The following is a 23,903-nucleotide window of genomic DNA, read 5'->3' as shown; positions in this document are numbered from 1 at the left end:
ACTGGTTAAAACGCATAGACATAATTTGCAGAGCAGTTCCCTCCCTGAGCATGTGGATCCGTCTGCAAATGATTGTTTATTAATGTGTTTCCCCACCTGCCAGGAACAATATGAGCAGAACAATTAAATAAAAGGCAAAAGTTCTCCCAGCCTCACTCGTGTTTAATGACAGTCAATTAGTCTCCCCAGGGACCCCGTTCTGACAGACAATTAATTCCTCACCCTGATCATCATGACGCTGTGTGTGTAGTAGACCACAGGACTGCATGATATGAAGGCATAAAAAAATCATAATTCATTCCACTCCACTCCTACTGTATGCCCTCCGGATAATGCAGGCCTGAGTTTTTTTTTACCAAGCTTAGCTTGGCAAAGTCTGTCCGATATTTGCACAAATACTGTACAATAAATTAAGAATGCACCGATATGGAAATTCTTGGCTAATACTGATGTTTAACCCATTGAGACCTGAAGCCGATTCTACAGTACATGTCTCCTAAATCCCAACAGTATTCTGAAAAACGTATGTTTCTATATCAGTGGTGCTCAATCTTTTTCATGTCAAGGACCCCCAAAATTATATGTATTTGGCCGCCGACCCCCATCAAAATATGTTGTTCCAGGGACCCCCCAGAAGCAAAGATTTGAGTTTAAAATGTTCGCTTTAAATATATATATATTCAAAGATTTGCACACATTTTCACGAATTTTCAAAAATAGCAGATCTACAAGCTCATAGCGCGGCACTCGGTGCCGCGCTATGAGCTTGTATATCTGCTATTTTTGAATAGCCCTAAGTGTAAAATAATGCTTTTTAGCTCAAATCTAAAAATGACACAGTTCCAGGTCTTAATGGGTTAAGGAGGACCATTCAAGCAAGCCGCAAGTGGAGCCTGCAGTACCCAAGGAACCATCAGGCCAGATGGAAATGTTTGGAACGGGGGGGAAGTCTGGTGCAACGCTCAGGTCCTGGACCTGGTGAGACGGAGGAGGAGCCCGGCCAGGATGCCATCCACAGAGCCTAGTCCCTCCACGTGCCAGAGCCTCTCCCCTCCCCCAGAGTAGTTCCAGAGAAGCGGATTGAGTGGCCCTGTCTTGCCCTGACCATGGGTATAGCTACTGGGACGTAAGTCGGGGGCTTTGATCAACCCCGGCTGGGTCACCTGGGGGAGGGTGTATGTTGTTGCGAGACCCGAAACACCCGATGACCCCAGGCTAGAACTCTGATGATACGTCCCAGGTGCATCCATGGGATGTTTTTCTTTATTGTTGATGTTATTGTTTCCCCTTTTTTGTGCCAGGGAAACAAATACAGTAAATCTTCATTATGAAGAAATAAGTATTCAGAATATGAAGCTTGGTAGGCAGCATATGACCAACACAGCAACATAGCCAGCGCAAAAATGTATGCTTATCAACAACAGATGAATATTGGCTACTGTTTCCTGCAGACCCAGTGGTGGAAAGGAACTAAGTACATGTACTTAAGTAAAATTCTGAGACATTTGTACTTTACTTGAGTATTTCCAAGCATCGCGACGCATTGTGAGCTTGTAGATCTGCTATTTTCAAAAAGATTTTAATAGATATTCTACACTTGAAAACTTGTGAAATGGGACATTCTGCATAATGAGTACTCTCTACGTTTAGTACTTCCAAGTACATTTTGATACCAATATAATGCAGAGCCATGCCATTCGTTCCCATGTGGATGCTGCCTGCAGATCCACGTGATTCCACGTGTTATTATTCCATCTCCAACCGGTTGAGTTCTAGTGTTACAAGTGAGGCATACAGGCAGGACTGAATGTTTACTCCTGGCCGGTGAGCGGCCCCAAGGCCAAAGAGGATGCGCTTGATATTCAGCAGCTCTTCTCCTTTCCTCTCCTCCTCCTTCTCCTCCTCTCCCCTTCGGTTGACTCCCTCTCCCAGGCATAGAATTACCAATGAAGAGCATAGAACACTTCTCCCAGCTGTCTCCCATGGGAGTACGGTACGCGCTGCCTTGGTGGATTCAACAGCAGGAACACATAGAAATAGACCCCGTGCTGCTGCTGCCGTGTGTGTGTGTGTGTGTGTGAGTGAACAGAAACCTGCAGTGTGTTACGTACACACACACAAAACTACAGAGAGATAAGAGTACAGCAGTCCTGACGTCACTCTCTCATCCCCCCGGGTTTTGTTCTCCATTCTGAATTACCATAGACGTGTTTAAAGGTTAAGTAGGCCAACTTTGAGCCTACATTAAAAATATATATATATATATTTTTTTTTTGGGCGGTGCAACCACCCCTATAAGTGAGGTTTGGACATCGACATTCGCTGCACTGTGATTGGCCACCATTGTACCCCCCCCCCAACCCTGCACTGTGATTGGCCACCATTGTACCCCCCTAACCCGGCACCGTGATTGGCCACCATTGTACACTGGTTGACTCTATTCAGGACTGTGATTGGCTAGTGAAACACATGACACATGTGCATAGTCCTATAAATAGGACTATGCACTTAAAAAAACACATTTATGTTTTTTTTTAAGTGAATCACCCATTGTGGACCAACCATTGTACACCTCTATTCACACCCTTAACCCAGTACTGTGATTAGCTAGCAAGACGCATGATGAAATTAATAACTATAAATATCACCACACACTTCAGAAATATTACCTTTCTTTAAGTGAACTTCCATCACTGTGATGACCACTGTGACCACACCGCCCACTTCACACTGGGTGTGATTTTTTCCCCCTCTATCAGCCACTATATCATTATGCTGGGGTGTTTTCTTGCAGAAAGGCACATACCCCTGGCTGTATTTTGATTTTGTTACACTGCTTATGTTGATATTCATCCCTTGCAGGGACGCCTCTCTCTCTCTGTGTGTGTGTGTGTGTGTGTGTGTGTGTGTGTGTGTGTGTGTGTGTGTGTGTGTGTGTGTGTGTGTGTGTGTGTGTGTGTGTGTGTGTGTGTGTGTGTGTGTGCGTGCGTGCGTGCGTGCGTGCGTGCGTGCGTGCGTGCGTGCGTGCGTGCGTGCGTGCGTGCGTGCGTGCGTGCGTGCGTGCGTGTCTCTAACAGCAATAACTTTGATACCCATCAGAGAAGGGGGGGGGGAGTGTGTGTGTGTACACACACAGATCTGTGATCTTACCTAGCATACCTTTAATATCGCGCCATATAAGAATTGTGCTGTAAAAGTAAGTGTGAGGGCACCACATAGCGGCCCCAACCTCTACTTATATAAAAATCACACCCTGTGTGAAGGTAGCGGCGCCTTTGATACATTATGTCATCGATATGTGTTTATAATGTGTTTATAGCCATGTGTCACGTGAAGCCTGACCAATCACTTTGTTGACGGGTCTGACCAATCAGAACGTTGACGGAGCTGACCAATCAGAACGTTGACGGACCTGACCAATCAGAACGTTGACAGACCTGACCAATCAGAACGTTGACGGGTCTGACCAATCAGAACGTTGACGGTGAACACGGACAAAGTCAGGTACTGTATAGAGCAGGATCCGCTCTATCCCTAAAGGTATAGAGCGGCTAGCGCCGCTAAAAATAAACCAATATTGTTGCCTATAGATATTCATGTATACAAATAGCTGAAGTTGCCCTCAAGCTTAAATTATACTTAGTTGCGCGACACCCTGCGCGGGCACCAAAGAATAGCCGATCTACAAGCTCACAAACGTGAGCAATAAGTAATAACTCAGGGCTTTGTTAGGCAGAGTTTTCTGTGTGTAGGTAATGAGATCAGCCCTCTCTGCGTTTTAGGCACTTTAAGCACGGCAGTGCTCATTCTGCTGCCAACATGATCAAACACTGTAAACATCTGTTACTGTAAGCAGCCAAATTATGAGTCAGGAAAAGCTAATCTGATCAGCGGCGCACACAATGCTAGTAGCCATCCAGCCGCCTCCATTAATCCATTAAGACCGGGAACGCATCAGTGTCATTTTAAGATTTCTTCGGCTATTCAAAAATAGCAGATCTACAAGCTCGTAGCGCGGCTACGAGCTTGTAGATCTGCTATTTTTTGAAAAATCTTGAACATTTGTGCAAATCTTTGAATACGTATATTTAAAAAAAAAACATTTTTAACACCAATCTTTGCTGGGGGGGGCATATTATGATGGGGGTCGGTGGCAAAAAAAAATACATTGTCGGGGGCCTTTGAAGAGAAAAAGTTTGAGCAGCATTGACTATAGCAATAACAATTGTTTTTTTTTTCAGAAAAATCAAGACATTAATTTGTTGAGACATTTGACAAATGTTCGCTTTAAAAAATATATATATATCCAAATATTTGCACACATTTTCACGATTTTTCATACATAGCAGATCTACGAGCTCATAGCTATTTTTTTGAATAGCCAAAGAAATCTTAAAAAAATGACACAAGAAGCGTTCCCGGTCTTAAAGAGTTAAATGCCGCCTTTCTTTCCATGTGCCTCTAGCCTTCAAACGAGCCGCTCGCTCGCTCGCTCGCTCGCCGGCACTGCCAGAACACATACAGCTAGAATCACTCTCCCAGAAGGCGACTTTATTACCTTCGCCTCCAGCAACAATTTATGACACACCACACCAAAAGGCTACAGTTGTAATAACATCTGTGGGTTTTCCCTGTGACACACAGAATGTTGTCTATATACATGCAGCCGCAACTCAATGTACTCCCGCTCGCTCGGTGGAAAGAGAGAGGGCCTGCTGTCTCTCTTTTCTCATATGTCTCTTAATCCACTAAGATCGGGAACGCATCTGTGTGTCATTTATCACACCCAGTGTGAAGAGAGTGGTGCCTTTGAAAGTGTAACTGGTTGCATCCTTGTGTTGCAATCAGCAACAATATGTTGTCACGTGACGTGACAATATGTTGTCACGTGAAGCTTGACCAATCAGCCGTGCTCAAACATACGGACGGACATACGGACAAAGTCAAATGTAGGAGTGGTTGGCACCACTAAAAAATATCAGATATACAAGTTCAGGATGCGCTGTGAGGTTGTAGATCTGCTATTTTTTGAAAAATCGTGAAAAATGTGTGCAAATCTTTGAATATATATATTTTTAAAGCTAACATTTGTAACTCAAATCTTTGCTTTGGGGGGGGGGCAAAGATTTGATAAATTTTTGATATACATATAATACAATTATATGTATTTGGCCGCGGACCCCCATCTCAAAATATGCACTCGGTGCCGCGCTATGAGCTTGTATATCTGCTATTTTTTTGAATAGCCAAAGAAATCTGAAAATGACACACAGATGCGTTCCCTGTCTAAATGGGTTAGGACGATAAATTTAAACCTGGAGCTATTGCTCTGACCCCTCCCCCCCCCCCCCCCCCCCCCCCCAATCCAAGGCCTTTGGGACTGTTGTTATGCTGAAAGGTACATGTTGTTGAGTTGAAAGGACGATGGCCTTCACGAAACCCATTTTCCCCTCATGGATAAATACAACCTAACGTCAACAACAAGAACATGTTGTTCTTGACGATGTATTTTATTAGAAAAAAAATAAAAATAATGACTCACAGGATTAAAGGCCACTTTAATGCCATTAAACGACATTGCAACATAACTATATTAACCCATTGAGACCTGAGGCCGATTCTACATGTCTCCTAAATCCCAACAGTATTCTGAAAAACGTATGTTTCTATATGAGTGGTTCTCAAACTTTTTCATGTCAAGGACCCCCAAAATGATATGTATTTGGCTGCGGACCCCCATCAAAATATTTTGTTCCAGGGACCCCCCAGAAGCAAAGATTTGAATTAAAAATATTCGCTTTAAAAATAAATATATTCAAAGATTTGCACACATTTTCACGATTTTTCAAAAACAGCAGATCTACAAGCTGATATCTGCTATTTTTGAATAGCCAAAGTGTAAAATAAAGCTTTTTAGCTCAAATCTAAAAATGACGCAGTTCCAGGTCTTAATGGGTTAAAGGCCACTTTAATGCCATTAAACGACATTGTAACGTAACTATATTAAACCATACTCAATAGCCACAGAGTGAGATAGCGTAGTTGCTCAAAAACACAGCAATATCAATCATGACTACAAATTAATCTCGTGTACAGTATGCACAAGCTAAGCACGCTCCTCATTAACCATAATGCTGCTGAAACAGAGTTTTGTTTTGTTTTTTTCACTTTAATTGCTGCATTGTTATCAATATACTACCACATTATTCTAATGTAAATTGCTCTCACACTTGCTGACAAAGCAAACAACAAGGTGGATGTTCTGGATAACCCATTAAGACCTTTTTTGATTTATTTGGCTATTCTAAAATAGCAGATCTACAAGCTCATAGCGCGGCACCGAGTGCCGCGCTATGAGCTTTATTTTTTTACGTTTTTTACTAAAGTATTGGCATTTTGGGGGTCCTTGACATGAAACAGTTTGAGAACCACTGATATTATAGCAACATACGTTTAAAAAACTGTTAGGATTTAGAAGACATTTGTAGAATCCCCCAGAAGCAAAGATTTGAGTTACAAATGTTCACTTTAAATATATGTATATATTCAAAGATTAGCACACATTTGCATGATTTTGAAAAAAAAAAATAGAAGATCTACAAGCTCATAGCGCGGCACTCGGTGCCGCGCTATGAGCTTGTAGATCTGCTATTTTTTCAATAGCCAAAGAAATCTAAAAATGACACACAGATGCGTTCCCGGTCTTAATGGGTTAATAATTCAACGCTGACGCTCCTGTCTTTCACTCTGGTGGTTTGTCGAGGAAAAAGAAAGTTGGAAAAAAAGAGAGGCGATGTAAAAAAATGTAAAAAAACAACAACAACGTAGAAATCACTCACAGCTGCTGGAGTGTTTGGGCGGGGGCGATGCGCTTCACACGTGGAATGTGTAATTGCGTTGGAACTCCCACGTGTGAGCTTTCATTAAAAGTTTCCGTCCCAGCGGAGAGAGAGAGAGAGCATTCACTGAATGAAACATCAGTGAAGAATCTCAAACTGATGAATATGGATAAACAGCAGACTTTATATAGTGCCGTTGCCGTTTGTCTGCTTTTTTTGCCCGTTTTGCCTACGCGTTATGAATAAGCTATTGTCCAATTAGCCCTTTGTTGGTTAACCCGTTAAGACCGGGAACGCAACTGTGTCATTGTTATGATTTATTTGGCTATTCAAAAATAGCAGCTCTACAATCGCATAGCGTGGCACCGAGTGCCACGATATGAGCTTGTAGATCTGCTTTTTTTTTTGGAAAAACGTGCAAATCTTTGAATATATATATATTTTTTTTTTAAGCAAACATTTGTAACTCAAATCGTTGCTTCTGGGGGGTCCCTGGAACAACATATTTTGAGATGGGGGTCCGCGGCCAAATACATATCATTTTGGGGGTCCTTGACATGAAAAAGTTTGAGAACCACTGATATTATAGCAACATAAGTTAAAAAAAATAGAATATTATTATTTAAATTCTTTCAAAGATTTGCAATAATATTCAATATTTTTCTGAAATAGCCAAAGAAAGCCAAAAAAATGACACAGATGCGTTCCCTGTCTTAATGGGTTAACAGTTGGGCAGGCTCCTACTGTACAGTATATGGTCTCATGGCTGTGCATACCATTTATTAAAAATGTCAACAATAATATTTCCAAAATGCTATCAGAGGCTAGCATGTGTAAGTATTCCCATCTGCATCTATTCAGCCTGGTTTGCAGGAAATTACTCCGCCGTTATTTCCTTCACAAAGAAGATGCTAAACATCTGACAAAATATGTAGATTCAAGAGGAGTCTATTAGTCTCTAATAGAGGTACAATTAGTTATGTCAGCCTATATACAGTAATGGTCTTCTTCGGCCCGGACGGGCTGGCACAGTGGTCCGGGCACCTAGGCTCCAATGCGCCTGACAGCGCATCGCATCGGGATCAAGTCCCGTTACCGACGATCTTTGCTGCATGTCTCTCCCCCCCATCTCTCTCTCTCCCTGTGTCCTGTCTGTCTCTGTAAAAAAAAAAAAACTATAAAAAAACTATAAATAAAGGCTAAAAATACCCCAAAAATATGTTTTTAAAGCAATGGTCTTCTTGACACAGCATGATCAAGTACCAGCTAGGAGGCAATAAGTCCAAATAATGACACTTACACCGTCTAATGTAGTAACAGCAAACTCTGGCTCTCTACCTCTGTCTACCTCTGTAAGTAAAAGTATCAATACTGCAATGTAGAAGTACTCTAAAAAAGTAAAGGTCTGGTGCATCAAAAAAAAAAAAAACTGAGGTTCTCAAAAACACTTGGTCGTTGTGTAGCTTTGTATCTACAGTTGAAGCCAGCTCAAGTTAAGATTGTAGGTTTGTGGATTTTGTAGCAGCTACAAACCTATAGGCCGTCGCTCTGTCTTCATGTGACAATAGCACCATAGTGTGAACCAGTGTTGATTTTGTCGCCTAAAACTATGTCGTACTACTACTTTTTTCACTGACGAAAATTTAATAAAAACGAAAAAAAAAGTCATCAACAAATAAAAACTAGACTAAAATGTTAGTGAGGGATCTAGTGGAGAAGAGATCCAGTAGAACTAAAAGACAAGTCATTTTATGTTTGGTTGTGCTCGGGTGTTGCGCTCTGAAAATAGCAGATCTACAAGCTCATAACGTGTTGCGCTGCGGCACGTTGTGAGCTTGTAGATCGGCTATTTTCAGCATGCAACCAAGTGTAAAATCAGCCATTACGATACCATCAAGGCACCACCAAAATGCATTTTAGTCGACTAAATCAACTGTAGATTTAGTCGGCTAAAATCTTATGATATTTAGTCGACTAAAACTAGACAAAAAAACTAAAATATGACTAAAATTAAATGGAATTTTATTCAAAAAGACAATGACATTTGCTGTCAAAATCAACACTGGTGTGAACACTGCATGAAAGCCACGTCGACAGTTTGTCATATTTTGTCTTCAGCAAAGAGAACACTGAACAAAAAGAAAACAATTTCAACGACCAAAGGTAACATGAGGTACTGGTTTCATCACTTGAGACACGGCCATGTCGTATTAAATATGAACACAGCAAGTGGTCAAAAAAAAGAGAGCTTCAGACACTGGCTCAAGAAGCTGTGCCTAATACAAGAATAATGTTCCTCAATATGCAATTCATGCAGATCAAAGGACATAACTGCCAATGCCATTACATATTGCGCAGCAAAAGACATGCCCCCCCCCCCCCCCATAGCCAACAGCTGAACATAGAGGTTCTTTTTAAAAGCCTCTTTTGAACCCTGGACACACGATACCCTGTGAACACGAGAAAATGTATTACATGTATTTTGTTCTCAAGCTGCGGCTAGACCGCATTTACATTTAATATCCAGTGGTGGAAGAAGTACCTTTTTTTTTTTTTTTTACTTAACACTTGAGGTGCCAGAGGTTTATTAAAAAAATGTACGTTGAGTGCCTGGATTTTTAACCATTTTTGAACCTTTTTCAAGTAGTCACAAAATATGTTCATATATACGTTCCATAATTACAGCCCGTTGAAAATAGTCAAATTAACACTGTAAAAAAAAAAAGTACACAGGAGCAGAGATACAGGCTTTTGAAGTCATAAGTTAACCAGGAAGTGGATTCAAGTCTAAATCTTCGAAAAATGATATCTCCTGTTGCTATGGAGGAGGAAAAAAAAGTTTTTTTTTTTTTTTTACTTATTAAATACTTATTAAAATTGGACATACTGAAGAAAGTAAAAGATACCTCAATATTGTGACTCAAAATTGTACTCAAGTACGGTACTTTGCAGTAGACTGTGCCTTACACCACTGGCTATAACAAATGGACGTGGCTGCAGTGTTCCGGCACACAGGTTGCCCCCGGCAATCGAAAGGTCAATTGCAGCCATTAGTAAACACTAATACTAAAACTGGACTAAATCAAGCTGCCTGTGAGCGGTTCTTACAGCCTGAGCCTTGTGCTGTGTTTGAACCAGGCGGTGGTGGAAAAAGTACTCAAATGTTTTACTTTTCCCACTTGAGTTTTACTTCAAAATGTACTTAAAGTACCAAAAGTAAAAGTACTAGAATGTTTGAAAATATCAGATCTACAAGCTCACAATGCATCGCATCGTGACGCGTTGTGAGCTTGTAGATCTGCTATTTTCAAATAGCCTAGGTATAAAATAGAGCTGAGGTGGTTAACGTATGTTTTATAATATATTATTACACGGCTTGGTTGAATGCTCGATTCTGATTGGTCAGTCATCGGTCATTATTTCTGGATAATGACCGATGAGCTCAATAACGGACCGCTGTCTAATCAGAGACTCAGAACACCTGCTCATATCAACCTGCGCTGCTTGATTTTATGCTTTATCCAACATGACAGCCATGTAAACAAACAACCAATGTCATTTACAACTAAACGTTGCTCTCAAGAATGTTTTTGAAAACATTTGAAGTGAGAAATAGACGATGCAATAACCGAGAAGTCATTCTATTTGATCCACTACACTTCCTTGTTTATCGTGGCGCAACAACGGGGGAATACCAAAACGCTCGCCCCAAAACATAGTCGCCCCGGGGCAAATCCGGCGGTATTACAGGCAAATCGGCAGTAAATAGAATGGGGGGCGAGTGTGTTTTGGGGCGAGTTTTTTTCCATTTTGTCATTTGTTTTTGCGAGGCGAACTTGTCCACCCAGCCCAATACTTATGGAATACTTTCATTGCCGTAAGCAAGGAAATACTTCGTTTTGTTGTTACTTTTGGGTAAATGTATTTATGTATTTATTAAGTAGCCGTGTAATAAGCGGGATAATGCATGGGGAGGTAGTCATTATTGAAATTTAAAGCCCTTCAGGGCGATTAACCACCTCGGCTGCGCCTCGGTGGATAATCGCCCTGTCGGGCTTTAAATTTCAATAATGACTACCTCCCCATGCATTATCCCTTGCATAATGTATATCTGAAGAGTAACTAATAACTCAAGTTTTCAAATAATTGTAGTGGGAGTAAAAGTACAATATTTGCCTCTGAGATGTAGTGGAGTAAAAGTAAAAGTATTGAACATTTTAAAATACTCCAGTAAAATAAAAGGACCTCAACATTGTACTTCAAGTACAGTACTTGAGTAAATGTAATTAGTTTCTTTACACGACTGGAACCAGGTAGGCTTGCCTGCTGGACGGGGCCAGAGAGCCATCAGGATGATTCAGGACAGCTGGCCTGGGTGTACCTGCCCTATAGCCTTTAGAAGCACAGTTTGGCTGCTCTCTCCCAAAGCGCCTTGATTTGTTTGTCTGGCATTTGGTTTCTTTATTTTACACTAATACAACACCCACTCCATCCTGCTTTACATTACATCCACTCAGCTACTACAGCAATGGTTCACAAACTGGGGGGGTCCCCAAAAATGTTTTGGCGGTTCCCCAGATGATTAGCTTAAAGGAGCATTTCACCCCTGGAAGAACTTACAGTCACTCAATGTTAATAATATTTGTAGATAACAAAAAATTGAAATTTGCACCCTGTGGCCAGAAAAATATAAAAGTCTGTGTGTTTGACTGGGGTTTGACTGGACTGCTGCATTACTACAATGACCATAATGCTTTGGGGCACTGCCCTTCCTTGTGGGGAGGGGAGGCTGCGTGGGGGTGTGGTCTACATTGTAGTCAGGAAATAAGGTGAGATAAAGAGACTATGAGTCAAATGACTCATAGTCTCTGAGGATATGGATACAAATCTAACAATACAGATAAAACACAAAAAAACACACCAGGATCATGTGTATGGGTCCTAGACCTAGATAAAAATAGGGGTTTGATGCAAAATCGGCGAAATGTCCCTTTAATGTGCAACATTGTTTTCTCACTCAACAGTAAACATAGCAACTTACAGTACAAGTGTATGCAGGGCATCTTACACATTTATAACGTGGAAATGTAATGAAGTTTAAGACCTTTTTTATACCAAATCGGCCACATTGTCAAATATTACATAAGAAAGAGGCAAACATTGTGAAAATAGCCGATCTACAAGCTCACAACGCCTCGCAGGGCGAGGCGTTGTGAGCTTGTAGACCTGCTATTTCCACAATATTTATCTGTGGAACCGAGTCAAACTAAATGTAATACACCTTGGACAGTAATATGCTTCAGGCGTCCTAGACTCTTATATTCCCTCCTGGCTGCCCAAAGCTGTGGAATGACCTTCTGCCTCATGACTGCAGACTCACTCCTCATTTTCCATCACAGTCTGAAAACCCACGTATTCAGACTGCACTCCACCTCACCCCCTAGCACTTCTCATCCTAGAATCCCTTCTTGTCAGTTGTTTTATTTATTATTATTAGAAGATACTTTACAATGCAGATGTGTGTGTATGTTGGTTACTTGTTCACAATCATTGTTGTTAGTTAGTTAGACTGTTTGACCACAAATAATGTTATTTAGATAGCATGCTGTTTAGCCAGATGCTAGGTTTGATGTTTAGCTGGTATCCAAGTTATGGCCGATCTACACCTGACTTTTCAAAGCGACACGCACACGCGCATATACGCACACACACACACACTTTCAGATCCAGTCATATTTTAAAATCTGCATATGGGGGGCTGCGTATCCGCGCACCTGGTGTAGCCGGTATCATTGATATCAATTGGATCTTTCCAAACGCACTGTACGTGCGCAGCAAATTCCACGCACAGGCACGCTTTGAAAAGTCTTGTGTAGATCGGCCGTTACTTGGATACCACCAGCACTAAATGTCTTTTCTTTGCTTTCTTTGCTCTTTTCTCTACTTATGTAAACCATTCACCCTGTGGTTTGTTGACAATGCTTCATGTAACTGACTCTGATGATATTGCTCTCATAAGTCACTCTGGATCAGAGTATCTGCTAATTGTCTGAATTGTAATTTGTGTAAATTGTGTTCAATGTCCTCTATGTGCAATAAAGAATCATTAGCATTGTGAAATTCACTTAAGTGTCTAGCCCTGGGCTAATCATGATTCCTAATTCTAATGGCATTATGCTCAGCAAGGCGACCGCTCAGACATCTTCTAGTACAGCCTATCTCGAAAAGACCACACATGTTTTACTTAAGTAAAAGTATGAATAGCTACTGCAATGTAGAAGTACTCTGTTACAAGTTGAAGTATGGAATTCAAAATGTACTTGAGTAAAAGTACAAAAGTATTGGGTTCAAAATATACTTAAAGTACCAAAAGTAAAAGTACTCATTATGCAGAATGTCCCATTTCACAAGTTTTCAAATGTATAAAAATATTTTGAAAAAAGCAGATCTACAAGCTGTCAATGCGTTGCATCGCAACATCTACAAAGCATCTAGTAATTAATGTTCTCAAATAATTGTAGTGGAGTAAAAGTATTTGCAGACGGTAAGAGTTGTAGCGATAAACATCTTCATAATATTTTGAACAATTTTGGGCATGCCTGTAATGACATGGCCAAAATAGGGATCCCCCAGTTAATGGCATCTTATCTCTTCCCACTCATGCAGTTTACGGATGCGCTCTCAGGAGATGAATCTGCACCCATCTCATCTGTAAAGCCTGTTCTACTAATCCTCAATTCACCAGTGCTGGTCATGGACAAAGATTACACAAAACTCATGTTCTTGGATATGTCTAGAAGTTGCTCTCAGGCCCCATTGCAGAACAGTACTGGCCAGATTTTGCTGGTCCCCACCAGGTATAAGATGACACACATTGCTTCACAACTCGTTCCCACCTTCAAAAGGAAGATGTGAAAGCATAGATGATAAGAGTGAGCTGAATTCTCCAAAGAAGGCACAGCACCACAGGGTGCACAGAGCCCCCATAGGTGTGTATGGAAAGAAAGCCATGGAGGTCATGAGGGAGCTTTTTCCAAAGGAAATGAGGCAACAACTGCAACCAGCCCCCCTCCCACATCAGTGTTGATTTTGTCGACTAAAACTATGACGAAAAATGTTCCTTGAATACATTACATTACAGTCATTTAGCAGACGCTTTTATCCAAAGATACTTACAATAAGTGCATTCAACATCGGAAGGCAAGGAAACTAATAATCACCAGAAGTATTAAGTGCATTCTCTTCTAAAACAAGCAACTAAGAATAGCTTTTTTCACTGACAAAAACGAAATAAAAACTAAGCTACGTTGACTAAAACTAAGACTAAATATATTGACAATTTCGTCAACAAATAGAAACTAGACTAAAATGTTAGTGAGGGACTAGAGGAGAAGAGATCCAGTAGAACTAAAAGACATTTAGTCATTTAGTTTGGTTGTGCTCGGGTGTTGTGCTCTGAAAATAGCAGATCAACAAGTGCATCGCACTGCGACGTGTTGTGTGCTTGTAGATCGGCTATTTTCAGCATGAAACCAAGTGTAAAATCAGCCATTATGACGCCGTGAAGGCACCGCCAAAACACATTTTAGTCGACTAAATCAACTGTAGATTTAGTCGACTAAAATAAAATCTTATATTTAGTCGACTAAAACGAGACTAAAACAGTTCAGATGACTAACAAAATGACTAAAACTAAATGGAATTGTATTCAAAGACTATGACTAAAACTAAATCAAAATTTGCTGTCAAAATCAACATTTGCCCCCCATAAATCCAGCAAACAGTGGAAGCAGAGCATGCTGGTTAGTGAGGAGAATCCACTGGAATGGTTGGAAAAAACACATAAGTTTAACTTCTACCCCACTCTAAGCAAGCTGCCAAATAGGAACCTCTGCATTCCCAGGCAGCACTATAGCTGCACATGTAGTTCAGGTGGAAACATCACTACAAGCCTCAGGCCCTGCCTAAAAACAAGACAAATGCTTGCTAGCATGCTGCTATTCCTTGCTACAAACCTAGAATGCAATGCTTGCATGTGACCAGTGGTGGAAAAAGTACTCAATTGTTTTACTAAGTAAAAGTACCAATACTGCAATGTAGAAGTACTGGTGTTCAAAATTTACTTGAGTAAAAGTACAACAATATTGGTATCAAAATGAACTTAAAGTACCAAAGGTAAAAGTGCTAAAATGTTTGAAAATAGCCGATCTACAAGCTCACAACGTGTCGCGATGCGACGCGTTGTGAGCTTGTAGATCTGCTATTTTCAAACAGCCTAGGTATAAAATAGAGCTAAAGTGGTTAATGTATGTTTTATAATATAATAATTTATATCTGCAAAGTAACTAGTAACTAAAGTTTTCAAATAATTGTAGTGGTAAAAGTACAATATTTGCCTCTGAGATGTAGTGGAGTGGAAGTAAAAGTATTGGAAATTGGAAATACTCAAGTAAAGTACAAATACCTCAAAATTGTGCTTAAGTACAGTACTTAACTAAATGTACTTAGTTACTTTACACCACTGCTACAAACCTAGAATGCAATGCTTGCATGTGACACATGGGCACTAAAACAGTTACTATATGGCTTTTTATTTTTTCTTTCATTATAAAAAATGAAAAATAAAATATATATATCACATCAATGCGACAAGCAGATATAGTTTACCATTTTCCAAAGCACGTAAACCCATTATATTGTATGTTGTACACTCTTGTATCAAATTTAAATATATGCATGCTCCTCTCTTCCTTTCTCCCATTCACTCGCTCTATTTTTCATCCATTCTTTCATCATTCTTTTTTTTTATATAGGCAATTAACTTCAAATTAAATTATAGCAGTAGCCTTATGTTTATCCAGTTACAGTAAGCTCCGTCAAGCCAGCTTAACACCAACCCTAGAGTCCCTATTCTGTGCGTGAATATTTGGTAGAAATTGGCAGATTTACAAGCTCACAATGTGCTGCGACGAGATGTGGTGTAGAGGGAAAAAGGAGGGGGCCTAATATTAACTCCTGGGGGTTTATATTCGGCACCAGGAGTATAATTAAGTAAGGGTTTGTGTGGTTAAATAAACTCAGTCAGTCAGTCAGATGATCATAAGCATTTTGTCAAGGAGTGTTCTAGAAGGAAAAAGTTGTGTTGATCTTGCAAGGAATTTGATTTAACAGATCTATTTTATAGGGCTGGGACTCGATTCAAATAATTAATCTAATTCATTATAGGCTTTGTAATTCATTATCCCACAGCTGGCCATCCGTAACCATGGCAACCTTCTTTGACATAAAAACATTATTAAACAGCTGCCAGCTGGGGAAAGGCGAAATACGGGCTTCGCTGTTAGGTGCACATGGTAATAGTCAATGGCTGTGTGCACATTCAGATCTATTGGCTCTATGCACAGCAGCCATATTGGGAATGAATTGGGCCCCTTCCTTACTTCCTTCACAGGCGTTACCAATAATACAAATTCAGGCGCAGTTCCATTTAGTGTGGCATAGTGGTTGTCTTATTTTCAAGGACCCCCATAACTCTGAGAGTGTACAAATGGAACCAAATGGACCCTTACGGGTCCATTTGGTTCCATTTGTACACTCTCAAGAGTTACACACCCACCATAAGGGGCCATTTGGGAACCAAAATGGAGTGTCTCTAGTGAGCCAACATGCACGATATCAGCACCCTGACCAGAATGGAACAGAGCCTTCATTAGTATCATTGATAACACCTGTGAAGGAAGTAAGGAAGGGGCCCAATTCATTACCAATATGGCTGCTGTGCATAGAGCCTATTGCTCCAGACAGTGAGGAGAACCGTGAGGCCAGATTTTGGCCTCACCACATTTTTGCCTCACAGAGGTTTGTAGAATTATAGGAGGATGACCAGTGGTGGAAAAAGTACAACAATTCTTTACTTCAGTAAAGGTATCAACACTGCAATATAGAAATACAGTTACAAGTAAAAGTCCAGAATAAAACAATTACTTGAGTAAAAGTACAATACTTTCCTCTGAGATGCAGTGGAGTAAAAGTAAAAGTACAGAACATTGGAAATACTCAAGTAAAGTACAAAGACCTAATCTGAGTTCCCAGAAGTTTTCGCCAGATCTGGCGAGGAACTTCTGGGCCAGAGCCCTGGTATTTGTGGGCGGGATGTACCTTACGCTCTGAATCTGAGCGGACACGCCTCTTACCGGTCTGAGAGCTGTGCAACTCGTCTAAAAAGTCCGACGAGAGGCAAACAGCAGTACACAACAATGGCGGCCGAAATTTCTCAAGGGGAAATTGCTTCCCGTCGATCCTATTTAGATGCAACACCCACTGCATGTGGATCCCGCCCCCTTTTCTTCATTGGCTGTTGATTTGAATCACAACGCAGTGGCCGCGCCCCTGCTGTCCAAGCTCCGACGCTAACCCTCCCAGACTAACAAAGACCTAACAATTGTACTTAAGTACAGTACTTAAGTAAATGTACTTCTTAGTTACTTTCCACCACTGATATCTGGACCAAATATGGCCCAAAAGTACGGAGCAGTACTACATTATCCACAATCCATGTGTAACAGCTCACAACGCGTCACACATTGTGAGCTATTTTCCCCACCTTTTGACACTCTTGTAGGATAAAGTAGTTCTTTAAGTGACAAAAAAACATTTTAAAAAGTTGAAATATGGAGATATGAGGTTTCTGCAGGACAGCAACAAATTGTTTAAGTTATGTTTTCAACAGTGCAACCATGAATTCCTTTTCTGACATGATGCATTTTATATAGGCTACACACAGTATGAAACACTGTATAAAACTCACAAATGTAAAACTATTAGCAATATCAAATGACAAAGTTCAAATGCAAGAAGAAGTAATTTGTTGGGACGGAAGTCATGGGAGAGGTATCATTCACAACGGTTTATGGGATGAGCAGTTCCTTCACTCTTAAAATAATAATGTAGGCCTACACAGTCTTGTACTTTTGTTTCGGTTTTCCACGTTATTTTGACCCAAATCTAAGTTGATTCATCTCATGGTGGTTGGCTTGGTTCCAGGCTTTAAAAACTCTCCCGCTCCCTCAGGTCGGGTGATGCCAACCTCCTGGACATGCCCAGGACAAAGGAACCAACCTGGGGTGACAGGGGCTTCTGCGGTGGCCGCCCCCCCTCCCTATGGAACTCACTCCCAGCTCACATCAAAACTGCCCCCCCCACCCTCGCCACGTTTAGAACCACACTCAAAACCAACCTTTTCGGACTTGCATTCCCTACCTAACCCCCACCGCCCTTTTTTTTTTTTACATTTACCACTTAATGTTTCTTCCTAATAAAGTTGTTTTTATTTTGTTTTCCGTTTTGTAACTTTGAGTACTCAGAAAAGCACTAAATGTCTAAATTAATGGTAAATTCGCTTCCGGAAATGGAGCTGTTCCATAAGTGGTGAGCTCTACAGGTACTAAGCATGCAAGAAGTAAAATAGAGGGTGTTTAAAACAAACAGTATAAACAGGGAAACGTATCAGATGGAAACATGGACAAAACCAGGAAACAAAAGTCACCAGGATCCAAGAACATCTACAAGCAGAGTGCAGTCACATTTAACAAACTTAACACTTAACAAAACCTAGAGTTAATGTACTCTCAACAAAGAGTAGGGCCCCAATGTGCTCTCACACATGCATATACACACGCCCTGTGCACATGCTCACACACGCACGCACGCACGCACACACACACACACACACACACACACACACACACACACACACACACACACACACACACACACACACACACACACACACACACACACACACACACACACACACACACACACACACACACACACACACACACACACACACACACGCACACGCACACACACCTTTTAATCTCACTACTTTTGAAAAAATGCAGGGCAAAGGGCTTGGCCTCTAGGGAGTGGCATTTTGTTCAAAACGGGCCACTCCTGCAAACTTTAGATGTCAATCTTAGCCAATCAGGATCGAATAGGAAAAATGGTGGCGTTATAAAAGGCAGAAGTGCAAAATGCAGGGCAAAGGTTTTTCTTTGGCCTCTAAGGAGTGCACATACAGTACAAAGTTGTACATAGATCTGTGCAGTTATAGGTAAAAACACAAATTGGCCTGTTATAGCGCCACCATGAGGCTGATTTGAAAATATTCAAGTGGCATTTCTTTTTCGGCCTAGTGGGAATGTGCGTGCACAATTTCACATTAAAATCACGCTGTGTTCATGATTTGAGGCATTTTGTTCAAAACGGAGCACTCCTGCACACTTTGGAAGCCAATCTTAGCCAATCAGGATGGAATATGTCAAATCTGAAAGACCCGTTTCGTTTAAGGACTATAGAGATACTGTGTACCGATTTGCATGATGTTTGGACAAAATATATAGGAGTACAGTCAAAAAATGTGTTTTGCAAAAATCAGCCTCCTGGTGGCGCTATAACAGGCCCATGTGATAAAGTTGGGGCAGAGGTTCTGCTCTGGCATCCAGGGAGTGTCTGTGCACAGTTTCACTGCGATCAAGCCAACGGAGCCAGAGATTAGCTGGTCACGGACGGACGGACGGACGGACGGACAGGGTGCAAAACATAGTCTCTCGCCATGCCTTACGGCCTGGCGGAGACAATAATAATAATTCAAACACACAAAAGTAGTCAAATGGAAGCATGCTGTGCCAGGTCACAAGAGTTTCAGAGCCAATCAAACTTCTAAAACAATAGCTCCCTCCCACACATCAGCAGGAATCATCCAGAACATCTGCTTTCCCTGCAGCAGTGCTGAAATGTTCAGAACCATGGACAGCGGCCCATTCAAACACATGCTGGTACTGTCTGTAGCTTGAATGCAAACTTCTGACTTTCATTCTGTTGGACTTTCATCAGAAACAACCAGAAGGATCACAACAATCAGGAGAATATTTTGTGTCATTTTTCAACTATATGGAACAAACACTGTAAAGCAGGGGTCTTCAACAGGGGGGTCCGGGACCCCTAGGGGTTGCCCAGAGTTACTACAGGGGGGCGCCAAATCTTTGTGTGATATGATTATTTTCTACATTAACCACTTGAACCCTAGCATCCCTATTCTAAGGGGAACATAAGCCAAAAATAGCAGATCTACAAGCTCACAACGCCTCGCAGAGCTTGTAGATCGGCAATTTTCAGCTAAAATGGGGGTTAAGTGGTTAACTGTCTGAAAATACACATTAACATGCAACACAACACTACACAATGATAGTGTTGTTAAACAACTCTATGACATCTATGAAATGTTTTAATCTGCGATACAGGGGGGGTCCCTACTTCATCTCTCATCTAAGGGGTCCTTGGGCTGAAAAACTTTGAATTTAGCGTCAGAACTTCCACACTCTGTACGCCTTGTCAAACAATGCAGACTCAAAAGTTTGGATGCCCATGGACCCCTTAGCTGAGAGAGAAATGAAGCAGGGACCCCCCCCCCCCCCCCCAATACATATTGTATATAATTGTGTTGCAGATCAAACTTTTTCATAGACAGCTTCATAGACAACGCGCTGCGAGGCGTTGTGAGCTTGTAGATCGGCTATTTTTGTAATGTTCCCCTCAATCCCTCAGAATGCTATCACACTAACATTTGGAGGACCCCCTGTAGTAACTCTGAGGGATATAGTATATATATATAATATAGTACTTTAACCTTTTTAACAAAAAAAACAACATTCAATCAAAGTGTGGGCTCTACCATGTTGCAGGTAAAACTCAAACATGTAACAAATGTAAAACCCCATATAACCCACCTCACACTCCATTAGACATCTATATCAATACCCAGGTTTTTTTTTTTAAATGTATACCCCCTATTGCAAAAAATAAACCATATCACAAGCTGGATTAACTGTCAGTCTCAGCTGTATGCTTTGATGACTGACACACCTACATGTGTGACCACGTGTGTCCAGTAGGGATGGATACAGTGTAGCCTACTAGTGCATAAACACACACACATACACACACACTGACACACACCACTTTGATGTGTGTCTGCTAGTGGCATAAGGAGAAAGTGAACACTTGTGTTATGCTATAATGTGGCCTGTGCTGTGCTAACTGGTGGCTCCATAGCAGCAGCATCAGTGTGTTGATGCTCAACACAGGCTAATCATAACAACAACCTCTCCTTCTGATAATACAAGACAACAACGGGCCTGTTATTGTCTTTTTAGAGACATGGTCGTGATTGTTTCAGAACAGCTGACGTTGCATGGTGTTGTCATCATGTTAGCCTATGATAGGCTAACGTTACTTTCACAAACATGCCCATATTGTTGCCAAGAGCTCAGGTGTGAATGTTAGCCCTCTGAAACATGACGAAACTTCCAACCTGGTGTTCGCGCTTTCTCCATTTACGTCCCGTACATCTACATAAACGTAGATGTAATGTGCACATCCCATGTTCAAAGATGTTACAATCATGTTCGGACCCTCAAAAGTACCCGTGTGATCCGTATTGTTTAATAAAAAAGCATTTTAATCCGATCGGTGGCCATTTTCCTCATAGAGTTATAATGTATCAGAGGAGTGCAATACACCTCCCAACCGATAGGGTCACGTAACAGCAAGCACATGGAGGAAATTCAGAGAAAATGGCCATCAATCGGATTAAAATGCTTTTTAATCGAACACTGCGGAACATACAGACAGTTCTGAGGGCCCGTCCATAATCGTAACATCCGTGGCCATGGGATAAGCACTTTAATATTGGAAATATGAACGTTTATATAGATGAAAAAAGGTAAATGGAAAAAGCGCAAACACCAGGTTGAAGTTCCGCCATGACACTCGTGTACGGTCCTCACGAGCGTCCGTCGTGTTGATCCATGGCTATACTGTAATAATGTAACGCTTTGATGATGATTCTTTAAACCAGCGGAGGATGCATCATAATCCTTGGTGCGTGGTGCAGCAGCCAGGGGGAATAAGGAAGGGTTAGGGTAGTAGACTCACCCAGGACGAAGAAGGGCAGCTCGGTGTTCTCCAGGTCGTCCACCACCAGCACGTCGCCGGGGAAGTCGTTCCTGACGGAGAAGAGGAGCTTGGGCTCGGAGGCCGACGGGCTGTGCATGATGCTCAGCTCGTTCTCCCGCAGAAAGGGCAGCGCCGACACCGTCACGCTCTTCATCTTGCACTCCATCATGTCCTGGTGGCTCATCATCTGGTCCTCCATGTCGCCGTGGGACAGACCGTGGACCCGAACCTCTAGCAGGAGGAGAACCGCGAGGAGGAGCAGCAGAAAGCACAGCGTAGAGGAGCCCATGTTTGTGTTCGCTGTTTGCGTTCGCTTCCTATAGCGCTCTGTATGTGTGGAAGCAGCGTTCAGTCTGAGCCGCTGATAGGAGAGGAGAGCAGAGCAGAGCGGTGGAGAACGGTAGGCAGGAGAGGAGAGGAGAGCAGAGCAGAGCTGTGGAGAGCAGAGCAGTGGTTCTCAACATGTGGGTCGGGACCCCCAGGGGTGTCGCCACAATTATTATTTTTTGTTTGGGGGGGGTCCCCAAATGACAGTGAATTTAAAAATAAATAAATAAAGACAGAAAAAAAAAAACAGAAAGAGGCAAACATTGTGAAAATAGCAGATCTACAAGCTCAGCTATTTTCACAATATGTATCTGTGGAACCATGTCAGACTAAACAGGAGAGGAGAGGAGACCAGTGGTTCTCAACCTGTGGGTCAGGACCCCCAGGGGGGTCGGGACTCGGCACCCATTTTTTTTTTGTGGGTCAGGGGGTTCCCCAGATGACAGTGAAAATGTGAGGGGAAAAATGTGGACCTAAAAAAAACAAAGTAAAGGATTTTTTTTTTAAAGGCCAGAAAGAGGCAAACATTGTGAAAATAGCAGATCTACAAGCACGTTGTGAGCTTGTAGATCAGTGGTTCTCAACCTGTGGGTCGGGACCACCAGGGGGGGTCGCCACAGGATTTTTTTGGGGGCGGGGTCCCCAGATGATGACAGTGAAACATGTAAAAAAAAAAATAATAATAATAAGGTAAAGAAAATAAATGAGAAAAGACCAGAAAGAGGCAAACATTGTGAAAATAGCAAATCATTTTCAGGGGTTTTGGGGAGTTTGACCCCCCAAAAACAATCCGGCCGTGGGGCTTTGCCGCGCGCCCAGGATAGGTGTCCCTTATTCTAATCTCTGGGAGTTGGCAACCCTAATCTTGCCATACCTTAGCTTTTGCTGAACTGATGCCACTGTCCTCCATCAGGGTCTTGAGATCATTTTAATAAGACATGACCTGGTAACAAAAAGGTTGACAACCTGATACCCGAGAACAGTTGGTTCTCAACCTTTTCAGGCCGTGACCCCCAATATATTCATATTTGAACTGGAGAGCCCCCAATATAATCATATTTGAATTGGGGAGCCCCCAATATAATCATATTTGAACTGGGGAGCCCCCAATATAATCATATTTGAATTGGGGAGCCCCCAATATAATCATATTTGAACTGGGGACCCCCCCAATATAATCATATTTGAACTGGGGACCCACCCAATATAATCATATTTGAACTCTAGACCCCCCACCCTGACAAGCACTTGGAATTGTAGGAGTTAAAGCATTCATTTAGTTTGACTCGGTTCCAAAGATATATATTTTGAAAATAGCCGACCTTCAAGCTCACAACGCCTCGCAACGCAACAAGTACATTTTGAATTCCAGACTTTTACTTGTAACAGAGTATTTCTGTATTGCAGTATTGATACTTTTATTTAAGTAAAAAAGTTGGTACATTTTCCACCACTGGCTCACAGCACTAGTTGGTTGTTATGTCTGCCAGTTCCCACTTGATGTTGTGTGGGAGTTCAGACTGCTCCACACCGTACTGAATAACTGCTAGCTTACATAGTGTCTTAAGACTAGGACTTAAGTGTAAGATGATCAGGTCATTAGAAGGGTTGTAGGCTCTTTGTTTGGATCCCCCAAAGAGGATGACACGATCTCCCATCATGCAACAGCACATACCATACATCTTAGACGGGTCTTTTCCCTTGGGCTCAACCTTCTTC

General features: G+C 41.7%; 1 protein-coding gene across 1 annotated transcript in view; it reads right to left on the bottom strand.

The window, feature by feature from the left end:
• astn1 (astrotactin 1) overlaps window positions 1-22,023 on the bottom strand; it is a gene marked incomplete at both ends in the record, with an annotated part of 706,990 nt that extends 684,967 nt beyond the window's left edge. Inside the window, one exon of the mRNA XM_084058603.1 lies at window positions 21,837-22,023. Coding sequence (XP_083914729.1) covers window positions 21,837-22,023 — 187 coding nt within the window. The remainder of the gene's footprint in view (window positions 1-21,836) is intronic.
• Window positions 22,024-23,903: the final 1,880 nt, after the last annotated feature.

Source organism: Gymnoscopelus microlampas (genome assembly GCF_963454915.1).
Source record: "Gymnoscopelus microlampas genome assembly, chromosome: 5".
Taxonomy (NCBI): Eukaryota; Metazoa; Chordata; class Actinopteri; order Myctophiformes; family Myctophidae; genus Gymnoscopelus; species Gymnoscopelus microlampas.
The sequence above is the reverse complement of the archived record's forward strand: the minus strand, read 5'-3'. Positions and strand labels throughout refer to the sequence as shown.